Raw genomic sequence first — 12490 nt, forward strand, 5'->3', positions numbered from 1 at the left:
TCCAGCAGATACCTTTTGAATTATAATGAGATTATTAAAACTTTACAAATCATTATATTAAAACCTGACAGGAGTACTCTTGGAACTGAAGCGTCTTGATGTCATTGTTAATGATGCATTACCCATGATAAGGTTTCAGGAAGATTCCTAACTAAAAACTGGTTATAAAAATATAAAATATATTAATATTTATTTCAGTACCTGCTATAAGTTCAAGGATAATAGGTTTATATGCATCAGAACAGCCAAATGATCATATTTATGTCAGCATTAGAAAGATGTTCATCTGCTGCACAGTTTAATTAATTTTCACAGATAGTTAATTTTCTGTTTCATTATCAGCTCCCTAAATTTGAAAGACAAATAATTTATAAACAAATAGGAATCTTCAGAGAGGAGTATTTTTAGAGCAAACAGAAAACAGATAGCAGGAGCGAAGCATCTGCGCCGCCTTTCGAAGTACCAATATGAATGATATATCGCACCAGGTTTTGATGGATAACTTACGCAGTCTAGAGCACTGACCGAGAAGAAACAAATTGTTTACCGTTAACCCCAACCCATTTTCAGGTAACAAATGACTCTGCTCTTTACCAATCAAATAACGCCTTTAATGCCCTTAAACATCAGCGCGTGAGGAATGTACGGGCTCACCGCGTCCTTCCGGGGGTGACCCCTCCCCGAAGGACGACATTCCAGCCCTTCTCCCCTTCCCAGCAAGACGGAAGCGTAAGCGGCTACTCACCGTGATGTACGACGCCCTTCAACCCATGGATAACGGGATCCAGCGCGGGATTGTCCCTCTGACTGACCTACGTGCAAAGGACACGGGATCGGTTACATCCGTTCCGGCATCAGGCAGAACAGTCTCAGTTTAATCTTCTAAGGGGACGGGGAGGGAGAAAACAAACCAAAACACCCCCAGACCCCAGGGTTATCTAACAAGCTGCCTAGTTCTCGCATTTACGCTGGCTCTCCACCAAACGCCAAAGATTCACGGCGCGATAAAACACCGCAGGCACGGTTAAAACAGGATTCGCTAAAACCTCCGCGGCGGTATCACCCCCGCAAAGCCTGGAAGGAAAGCGCTGATTTTCCCCCAGCCCCTCCGGCCTTCCCCGAGGAGAAGCGCCGCGATAAAGAGAAGGGGCCGTGCAACGGCCCGTCCCCAACCAGCACCGCGAGAAACCCGGGGCTGCCACGGAAATCGGGACAGCTGGGCCCCCGTCGCCCGCAGCGCAACGCGACCTCGCCATCTCTTCGCTGGTCGTATTTTTAACTACATTTAATCTAGCGCCGTTTGGACAAGAAAGGGGAGAAGAGCTGTGGGAGAAGATCTAGAAGAAGTCCCTGATTTTGGAGGGTGCCGTTGCCCCCCTGCCAGACCGAAAGCTGGCCTCGCCGAGCAGGTCTGCCGGCGGCCGCAGCCGAGAGGGGACCGGCTGCAGAGACGTCCTGCGGGAAGTCCTAACCCTCCTCTTCCCCACGCGCAGCAAATTAAACCCAGCACTTGCGTCGCTCACCTGCAACACGGCCAACTCATACCAACTCCAACCCATAACGCCGGCCAACTCATACCAACTCCAACCCATACTGCCTCTTTGTTTTTCTTATTTTTTTAAAAAACCTTTTCCTCCTTCTGAGCTGTCGAAGGAATAACTCACAAATTTCCGTGGATGTGCTCTGTTATTTAAGACATTCCCACCAAAAAGCAGCAGCGCCGCAGCGGAGCCCGCCGCCAGCGCTCCATCGCGCCTGGCCGGCGCGGGATCCCTGCCGCCCGCCGTTGATTAACCAACGGCTGAGACCGTCCCCGCCGCGTTGGTGATCTCTCGCTGCTATTTCTGCAAGCTCCGTGATTTAAAACCCCGTTTCCGCAGTGAAGTGATGCTACCGTTTTTGGGCGGGCTTCTCCAGCCAACCGCTTACTTGCTGGGTTTGCCTAGTGGCCTCGCTTCATCTTAAAAGTTGCGGAATTCAGGGGGGAAAAAATAAGACTGAGTTAAGGGTAATCTCAGCCGCGGTTCTTGATAACGTGAGCTGGTTTCTGTGTTATTCATCAATCGCAACACTCCTTCAGAAGCCTTTTCCCTTCCCGAGAAACTTTTACGGAAAAAGGGGGCAAAAGAAGAAACAGGAGGAGAAATGGCGCACTGCTATAAAAGTCACAAATACTCACACAACCTACCAGAGGAGAAAACTGGAATCCAACGTCCCACGTCCCACAGGCACAACGTGCACGTGCCTCCTGCCTTGCTTCTTCCCCATTATTAATAGAGGAATCTCACTACTTTTTAAGCCAACTGCATTGAAATACTATTTTTTTTTCTGTTTATTTCTCTTTTAATCTTTGAACTACTGTGCTGTGCTCAGGTTACATCTTCACACTCTTCTAGAGAGAAAAAAAAGAAAGGAAGGGTTGTTTTGGTGTTTTAAGCGGAAACAAAAAATCCTTTTTCTCATCACAGTAGTCCAGGAATTGCAACCAGGTAGGGCAAGCTCTGCAATAAAGGTATGGAAGTGGCAACAGCAGCTTTGAAATACATACAGCTTAGATGTTTCTGGCAATATTATTGTTATTAGGCCTGAAGGCTGAAAGATCTTTGAAGCATGAACTTTTATAGGCCCAATGGGGTGCTCTGAACACTTTGGGCTCTGTATAAATAATAAGCACACTACACTGAGCCCAATGACCCACTTTGTAGGTTCTGCCTGGCTTCTGGCAAATCAACAGTAAACACTTTAAAAAATGCAGAGCTGTTTGAGGACATGTTCCTGCATCTTTTCCATTTATTTAGGTTTCTCCAAGTCATAGATACCACTAAAAAAAAAATCATTAAACAGCTACTAGCGATTTAGTACATGACTGTAAGAAAACTTGCACTGGACTTGAAGAGCGCTTTATTTGTTGTAATTTAACCACAAGTTGTGGAGAGTTTTATTTTGTTAGCTTTGTTTTTATTTCTCATGACAGCTACAATCAGTTTTAAGAAAGTAAATAGATGAAAAGAATCATAAAGGTTAAAAACCTTCCTTTTGGGATTTTATGTCAGGGTAGATCAATTCTTAACCTACCAGCCTTGGCAGTGCCCCTTCAATGCTCTGAGGTGCTGTATCTCTTCTAGATCCAGCTAAGCAAGCGTTTTGATAACGCGTTCTGCAAATGTGTCGTGTTCTTCAATACCATGAAATCAAGAGACATGTTCTGTCTTTGGAGGTAGCGAAAGAAATGTGCTGTGCATCTGTAGTCACATATCCTCCAAGGGCAGCAACAGTGGGATCTCATGTTTCTCGAAAACCCACATGTGAACAAGTAGCACTTGGGGAGATTTCTGTTCAGTCCTGACTGGGATACAGTCTTATTTTCACTCCAAATGTTTTCCTTCTTTCTCTTTACACTCTCACACTGTTTTCCCGTATCTCAGTATGCCCATTTCAGGATCTTGGCAAGAGCACAAGAAAAGTGCCCAAAAGTTTTCTCTTTTTGTGCAATGGTTCTGGCTTCAGAGAAAAACTTTTATCTTTTTTTTTTCAAGTTCTTAAAAAAAAAAAAAGAAAAATCCATCCATGAATTTACTCTCTGTTTTTCTGCACTTGTCTGTATGCTTTTTCTGTCTGTTCATAGACAAGAGAAGGTTTCTGAAACCTAAAATGTCAAGTCCTATTGCTATTGCTGTATGCCTCTGGTTTAACTGGCCTAGAGCTACCGTGCTGGCGCAGATCAGAGATTCACCCGCACAAGAATCCTGTCTCTGACAACAGCTGATACTTAAAAGAAGCGTGGGGAAGAAGGGAAGGAAAAAAAAAACGGACAGCATCTCTAGAAAACTAAGCGTCCTTCTGACCTCCTTTATGATTTTATGTCATAAAGCTTGAGGTTATAGCCCTCTACAAACTGTTTTTCTCTGTTTTGTTATATAATCTGTATTATAGTAGTATATTTTTTTTATCTTACAAATACATCCTAAAGGGCAGTGGCGATGAATTCTTCAGACTGACACCTCAGCTGCAGAGCTAGAGGAAGCCGATGCATCTGCAACCGGCCTGCGACACCTCGGCTTCTCCTAGCAAGCCAGCTGTGAGAGCTGAGCAAGGCTTTTCTTCCCCCATGAGAAGACCTCAATGCGTTTCCCCTCCTGTTTCGAGAGGCTACCATGGAAGAAACATCACGAATGAAGACTTCTCTAGCACAAGGAGAGGGCTCTTTGCTGCGGGGATTAATGAAAGAGAGGGAAATCATCATCCTGAAATTGCCCTAAAAATACTTGCAGAAGCACCACCACCAGTGTTGCTCCCTGAAGAAGATGCATTCACTCAAGTCTGACTAACTCCATAGAGGTCTGCAGCAACCTGGATAAATAATGCTTGAGAGCATCATTTATAATTGAACGATGCCTGTAATCCTCTTTGTCAGAAACAAATAGGTAACTATCACGCTAAGAGCAAGGGAAAAACAAACATAGGAATATCATTATGTTCCCATGCTAACAGAGCTCTCACCGTAGAGTAAGTACAGGATGAAGGCGATATGAGCAAGCAAAATCTCTTTGCTTGCCCTAAGTGCCTTTGGCGTGTGCACCCACTACTGAAGGCACTCAATCTGGGCTTGACTTTAATGCAACAAATAAAAGAAGCATCTTGCAAGGTAGGAAAAGGTCATGCCCAAGCGACCCCACTCTGCCCCACAAATGGAGGTGTTCTTCAAGCAAAGTCATGGTGGAAACCTTTACCCTGGACAGGCTGCACTTAGTTACAGCTCCCACTTCGACTGCCAGGACCGGGAGTTGATTCATGCCTCAGTTAGCAGCAAGGTTGATCAGTCACGAGCTTATCGACAGCAGTGTTAACACCTTTCAGCAGCGCAACCTGCTGTCACCCTGCTCCGAAGGGCTGTTCCTACAGCCCTGCCCTCGGAGCCACCAGGGCAGGAGGCCGGCCGGCGAGTCGGGCACCTTCCCAGGAAAACGCTATTAACGCATTGATGTATAGATGTTATTAATGCTTTAAATTCCAAAAGAGGAACGTTCCAGGGATATGCGGAGCAGGAGCGTGACAGGAGGATGGACAACACCATAGCCGCGCAGATCACGCTAGCGCAAGCATCACAGCGCAGCACGTAAAGACAGACTTTACAGGGCAAGGTGTTATTTACTCTATAGGGAGCCCCGGTGCTACAGCGCTACTGAGCTCAGCACGGCCTCATGAGTTAAAAGATCGGTTCACGTTCTCTGCCGTTCATTATACGTTAAGTAGCAGAAGCTCTCTGCACATCTGATTATTTTACAGAACAAACTCGGAGCTTCTCGAAGCCTCTGAATTTTACAAATACCAGCAGAACTGAAAAGTGTCATATCGCCTGCTACAATTTAAACCATATGCTAAGATCATACAAGCAAATCATGGCTGGTCTTCCTACGGGAAAACGTTTTATAAAGCACAACAAAAAAATATCCCAGGCAAAACCTTTTGACTCCCCTAACGGACAAACTGTATTCAAATTTGAGTTTTTAATGATTTTTCTATGAAAAACAATAAATAGTAACAAAACAGCTGGGGAAGCCCCAAATAAACACCGAGGCAGCAAGAAGGGCCACGCAGCTACATCAGGTTTATGTCTAAGGGCCCAGTCTAGAGGGTAAGACTCCCCCCGTTCTCCTGTTCCCCTTTCCTCTGGGCAGTTTCTCCAAAAAAACAGGTTTTCCTCCCACCAACCAAGACGACAGTGGCTGGGGGCAGCACCACAAAGCTCTTGAAGGATCACTGGTAACAGTCACTTTGCTAGAAGCAGGTGAATAATAACAGCTTTCCTTTTAAAAAAATATGCTTAAATAGGTCTGCTGTATTGAAGAAAAGGGTGTGGGAAAAAAAAGAATAGAAGAAAAACCTTCTATCCTGAGTGATATGAAAAACAAATTTCTCTCTCATTTCCCCCTAAAAAAAATTCTGGCATTTAGACTTATTAAACTGTCATAAATTTGCAGCAACTGCTTTCAAGCTCATTAAATGGGCTCACAGACAGTACTGCAAAGCATCTCAAAACCAAGGAGAATGCCATAGTTGGCTACATTGAAAGGCAAAATGACATGCATTTTGTGCAAGTGAGAGGAAAATGAATGGCAACAATTTTGTGATACACTACCTGAGCCTTTCCCCTCAGAATAGTGATATAATTTACTTTTCTCTCCCACTGCAACATTTGGCCCTTGACTTGGAAACTAAATCTTCAATCCATCAAGCCTTACCCATCTGCTAAGTAAAATGGCCAAGACAATCTGCATGCCTTGAATTCGATATAGCCAGCTGCTCCTGGAGAGCTGTGGCATTAACATCCAGAGACCATCCTCTCGTGCTGCAAAGGCCGGTGTCTGCCAAGGATGAATGACTACATACTTAACCGCGGCAGCTGAAGCTGGTGACAATGGCTGACACGGAGAGATGCCAATGTGTCAAACTCTACTTTCAATTACAATGGTGAAAGTCAGGGGTAATATTCCCCCAGGTGCCTGACTGCAGCTCCATTCAGTCTGTGGTACGATCTACAGCTCGCCAGCCAAACGCTCGTCTCTGAAACCTCTGTACAAACAAATAACAACGGAAAAAAAAAAAACTATTATACATTAACTAGGTTACAGAGATTAAATGTCCTGTAGGATTTCAGGACAATCAACATGGTTAAACAGTTTATTCTCTTATCGGTCCAATACTGTTGGACAGATGCCAGTCCTGTATCTCTATGGGAAAGGACTTAATTTTTACTGTTTCAGAACAGAAATTTAAAGAACCTCAGTAACGCAAACGTTTTGCCACACGTTAATTTCTGAATATGAAAGGAAGTGAAAGATTAGAGCTGGATCTGGAATGTGGACAAACAGATATGGAAGGTTTACAGAAGCAAATATTCAAAATACAGTAGGATATATTTGTTTGGACCCTTTCAGCAGAGCTAAAGGCTATGATGGCTACTGGTCAGTACTGCAGCACACTGACTTATCTGTGTAGTCAAGAAAATGCCTACAGAGCTCCCAACACAATGATAAGCTAGATCTGGTGCCCTAAGTTTTTCACCTTCACAAGCACCAAATGATCCAAGAATGATATATTTCTCTTCCTCCACAGATGATGTTTCCTTCCATCCTCCCCATATATGCTATAATTGCACATCTCCCATAAGACTTGATGCAAAAGGACAAATCTGGCCAAGAGCCTGCAGCTTCACAGAGGTGAGCTCGGAAACAGAAAGCATTTGCTGTGTAATAAATGCACTGCCCCAAGTAAGTATCTTGCAAAATACATTTGTAAGGGAAAACGAGGAACGGCAACAGCCCCCTTAATACTTCAAGTTGCTGCTCATGCGTAAAATCAGAGAGGAAAAACAGGTACCTAGGCAAAATGCGACACCGAACCTTATGCTGGCACATGCACTATTTCACACAGATACTGCTATGACCTTTGAGTTTTAAAAAAACGTGTGTTAATGCTGAGTTTGCCTTTGCCTATGGCAACTGGTTTCAGGTTCAGTGATTTGAAGGCAAATTCTGTTTAGTTAAATCTGGGTTGTGTCTTTCAGGTGTGAATAATCCTGCTGCGAATGAAAAAATACTGAAGTCACAGAGGTGCATGTTCCTAGATATCTCATTCACTATGTTGTTTGAAAAGAAGGGGAAAAAAAGTTAATGAGTCTTCCAGTGATTAATTTAAATAGAATAATGGGTGTGCATTGATCCTTCTAGCTAATTCCACTTTGAATGATACATCATTCTGACTGAAAGCTTGCTAGTGATGTATTAACTTCATATTTCATCACAGCTTTTGGAGGGTACCTCAGTGAGATATTAACTAGCTGTGCCAAAGAGGAAGCTTTCTTTTTTTTTAAAAAAAAAAAAAAAAAGAAAAAAAAAGAAAATGTCCAAAACGTCCAAAAAGTTATTGAACCAAGTTTAAAGTCATGTGCCCTGGCTGCCCATCGTGTCTGTGCAAGTGCGATGCAGCCACCGACTCCAATGCGACCGCAGCTCCTCTCTTCCTTGGCTCCCACCAGCCCTTGCTTGGTACCTGCTGACACTGGGCTGAGAATTAGTTACAGACACCCTGGGATGAGCAACATTACAGATCAGCAACTTGCATTTTCATTAGGTGCAGCAAGGATGTTTGAAAACACTGGAAAAGTAAACAGTCAATTCTACACCACAGGCTCGCTGAAATGTTAATCTTGTAAAAAAGATCAAAGGGGACACAAAGGCTTCCTCAGAAAAACTTGCAACGCAGTGAAACTCAGCACCTGAATTTTGCACTGCGACATGGAAATAACTCTAATAACTCAGCTCAGACTATTTTTGGTACATGCACATTGAGTTTCTTTGTTAGCTGATAGAAACATTGATCATGTATCGTGTCTGTGATCGGTGCATGAGGCTGAGTAATACCTCACAGCGTCCCCCCCGCCCAGGGCACTACCTCCATTCAGCAACACAAGATTTGCAACCAGCAGCCCAAAAAGAAACAGCCAGCAATGCACTTTCCTTCCTTTTTGTCAGCCACGCATTTGCATAAACTTTGACTCACTCTGTTGATAAGGCGCCTAGTAGGGCATTCATTTCATGACAGTACTCCTGCACTTCCAATGCACAACACAGATAACTTACTGCAAGTGAATAGCACATTAAATTAACAAATTATTGAAAGATCCTAATAAGCACACATCTGAGGAAAAACAAAAGATACCTGCAGCCCCAAAGCACACTCTGATTAAGAGCAATAGAACGTTTAAGCTACAAAGCTCAGCAGAAGACAAAAATGTAATTGCGACACAGAGGAGAGATAGCAACAGTCGCAGGCTCTCCAAGCCAGGAAAGCTTGATTGATAGACTGTACCATTCGCAGCTGCGCCAAAAAAAAAAAAAAAAAAAAAAAAAAAAAAGGAAAGAGTAGCTGCAAGTTTATTTAAAGCAATTTTGGTGCACTGAGCCTACTTGTTCTCCTTTGAGGAAATAATATGATTTCTTCGTAGAGCATGTAGTCTACTTATTTAAGCAGCAGTGTGCAAGATCTCTCAATCCTACCAGCAGTTCAGCTGGAAAAATGACACACCAGGGGGTAACATTTTATCAGGGATGGAGCCTATTTTATAAAAACTGCCATCAGTTATAAACTGTTCTCATATTGGAGGGGGGGGCAGAAAAAAAGGACTTGGGCCTGTTTTTAGTTTCCACAATCCTCCCAATTTAGGGGAGTTTTTAGGTTGAAAAAGAAAAAAACTGTTTTGACCTAAGCAGGGAAGAAAACGGTGTAATGAAAAAAATGTCAAAACCACTATAGCCAGATCATCACACAGCACCTACTCTTTGATATATAGCTTCATACACTTGCAGAGGCTAAATTCAAAATTGTGAAATAAGAACAGAAGTCAGCTTTCATTATCTTTTGCTCCTAGCATGAATTTGGTAGAAAACATGTTCAGCAACTGAGAAAAAAAGATGTGATTTTTTTTTTTTTTTTTTTTTTTTTTTGAAATTAAGGTAATGAAGTCTGGTTGCTAAAAATGAAAGTGAAATGCGCTAGGCAGAACATGAAGGGTGGAAGGCACCTAGGACCCCAGCATTTTGCAGGAATTTGTAATGTAATTGCTCTGGCAACACTTGCCTAGGATACAGCAGAGATTTCCAATCTTCTTCCTCTCTTCCATTCAACATGAACAGTTTTGTCAAGAGAGACCACAACAACCAACCCTTTAAAATGGAGAGGAGTCATCTCAGCTCCCCAACATCGTTCACTCATTCTGCACCACAAGTTCTCATTTCTCCTCTCCTAGCGTTGCCCTCGGCCCGTTTCCCCACGACGGCAGCGGCTCTCTCCGGCCCGCCAAGGCAAGATGATTCAAGCCGGCATCTATGAGTCACAACCCCAGAGGAAGCAGAAATGTCAATTAAGTTACAGTCACTTCCCCGATGACAACCACACCTCAGCTCACAATTAAATTAAAAAGCCAGTGCAAACACACTGTCGTAAAATGGAATTTTTATCTCTTGATGCATCCAACTCTGATGTAGTTTGCAGGATGTTCCTTCTACCTCTGTTCTAGGTCTGGCAGGGAGGATCTGGCTACACTGAAACTCCTGCAGGAGCTATAAGAAACCTCTGGGGTCTGAGGTAGCGGTGGGCTGGGGGGTTCCTCGCCTCTAGGTGTCTTTGCACTAGGAGAACCCCATTTCAGATCAGCAGTGTTCAGGAGTTGCTTCTTGGCACAAGAGGACAGGCATGTCTGCCATCTGTGATATATTTTAGTATTTACAGTACTCTTTCGAGCAAATTCTTCCCTTTTGACATATCCTTTGTAGGTGTTCACTGCTGTAGGCAGAAAGCCCCCACTAAACCTCACAGCTTCCCCCTTCTGCCTGCACTCTCATTTCTCACAGCGCCTCCCCCTCCATCGCCCACCTGCCACCTCCACCTCGCTCCTTCCTCCCACTGCCGAGCTGCTTCTGTCTCCTCCAACGCAACGACACCCTGCTCCCACACGTCCCCATCACCCCTCGTGTGCGCGCGGCTCTGCTGCCTGCTCTCCTCCTGCTTCTTGCTCCACTGAGGAGCTCCCTGTGCCCTTCCACCCTCACTGGGACCCCCTATACAGGCACAGGGCAGAAGGCTGGGGTCTCCCTGGCAAGTGAGCGTGATGCGGAGGGGCACCAGGAGGCACCATAGGGGTAGCAGAGCCCAACTTGTCTCCCCTGCATCCCCTGTGCCCTCCTTTCTGCGCAGGATGGCACTGAAGACCATGAAGGTAAACTCTACAGACAGAACCCTGCAAGGAAAACCCAGGCAGACGTCTCTGCTGAATCCTCCACCTTCCCAGGCTTCCTAGTTTCTTTGCTTTAAAGCATTGCTTTGGGGTAGCACAGTCACGTCTTCATATTTGTGGAAGGCCACCACGTACATTCCTCAACAAACTCTTAATGCAAAACGCCAGAAAGGTTTGATGCTGCAAACAGATGCTAGACTTGCTACCAGGCCCCCAATTTGAGAGCCACTGCGCTAAAACAATACCCCAGGAATGTAAACTCTCATTTCCACCATGGATAATACCCAGGGCCTATGAACAAGACAGATCTTGAAGAAAGAGGTAATTTTATTAGATCAAACATACACACTTCTACCAACAAAAGCTGTCTTGCATATGCCATCATGGCCACATAACTTACCCAAGGGACCACGCAGACTTTTTCTTGCCTCCACTCCCATTAGGCCCTTGCTCAGTCTCATGTGCATCTTTGGGATTTGGTCCTGGAGTCCTCATCTAAATCTCATTTAAGCCACTGAACTATGAATGGCAGGAGGTGGCCTGCAACTTTCCCCTCGGTTGCTTCTACACTACTAAAGTTTCTGCTGCAAAAGTACAGCTCAGAAACCACCTCCGTCTCACCTGGCATAACACTACACACAACAGCAAGGAGTAGATGTCAAGCTGTTTGTTTTTCTCATCATTAGAATGACCCAACAGCTCACTCAGTTCCTTACAAAGCCATTTCAACAGGTATCACAGTTTGTGTTTGGAGAAAATGGGGAAATAATTGTGCTGAAAAAAAAAGCACTTAGAATACAAGTGCATTAAAAGCCTGGGAAACATTCAGTTTGTGGCAGCAGTCTCTTCCTCTTGAAATACAAAGAAATACAAAAACTAACATGACATGTATGCTTGTTTCAAGATGTTCTACATTTCAGCAGCAGCAAAGTGGATGCTATTCAATCACCGCGAGTCGGTGATGGTCTTAAAGCTGCAGAGCTCCTCAGGATGCTCTACCCTCCTCACCTCCGCTCCCCAGGCTTCTTACAGCTTTCTGGTGCTGCTGTCAAGCATGACCCAGCCACAGACAGGGTTGTCGTGCCCCAGGTCTGGTCAGGGAGCCCTCCTCCCACGCAGGATGCAGCTTCAAAATTGCCAGAATCTCAAAATCTCAGGAAAGGTATGAGAGAAGAAATAAAATACAGCTGAACACAATTTAAAGCAAAACTTAAACTGCAGTTGAAACAAAAGGTGCTCTTTGTATAGAGCGATAGAGAAATTTCCTGCAGGTGGGAGCAGGAGTGCTCTCAGGAAGGGAATTCTTGCATCTCTCCTCTCTTTTCACACACTCTCTGAAGGTGCTTGCCAGAGAACCTGCCCATTATTTTTAGGTGCTTCCTTTCTTCTTTTAAACCCTTTCTGTTCACCCCTGGTGCTTTAACTCCTGGGTGTCCGCAGATTTAACTAGCGTGCCTGAGTTGTGGGTATGGTTTCTATAACCAACGTGGTGTCTAGTCAAGTTGGACCACCTGGGCTTATTAACATGCTCTTTTGTTATTCACTTCTGGACGAATTCCTCCACTTCTCAAAACATGGCAGGATGCGTGGTCCACCACCATGGACGATGGCACCACAATCACTATCACCTGCAGCCTCCCCATGGCACTCCCCTGTCAAACACTTGAGCTGGTACGGAGGAAGCTAAAAGCTAGT

At 44.5% G+C, this 12490-nt stretch overlaps 1 protein-coding gene across 1 annotated transcript in view; it reads right to left on the reverse strand.

The window, feature by feature from the left end:
* Positions 1 to 12490, reverse strand: part of PTPRG (protein tyrosine phosphatase receptor type G) — a 404579-nt gene that overhangs the window by 111576 nt on the left and 280513 nt on the right. Inside the window, exon 6 of the mRNA XM_062585127.1 lies at positions 746 to 812. Within this exon, the coding sequence (XP_062441111.1) occupies positions 746 to 812 (67 nt within the window). The remainder of the gene's footprint in view (positions 1 to 745; positions 813 to 12490) is intronic.

The sequence above is a fragment of the Rhea pennata genome, chromosome 12 (assembly GCF_028389875.1).
Source record: "Rhea pennata isolate bPtePen1 chromosome 12, bPtePen1.pri, whole genome shotgun sequence".
NCBI lineage: Eukaryota > Metazoa > Chordata > Aves > Rheiformes > Rheidae > Rhea > Rhea pennata.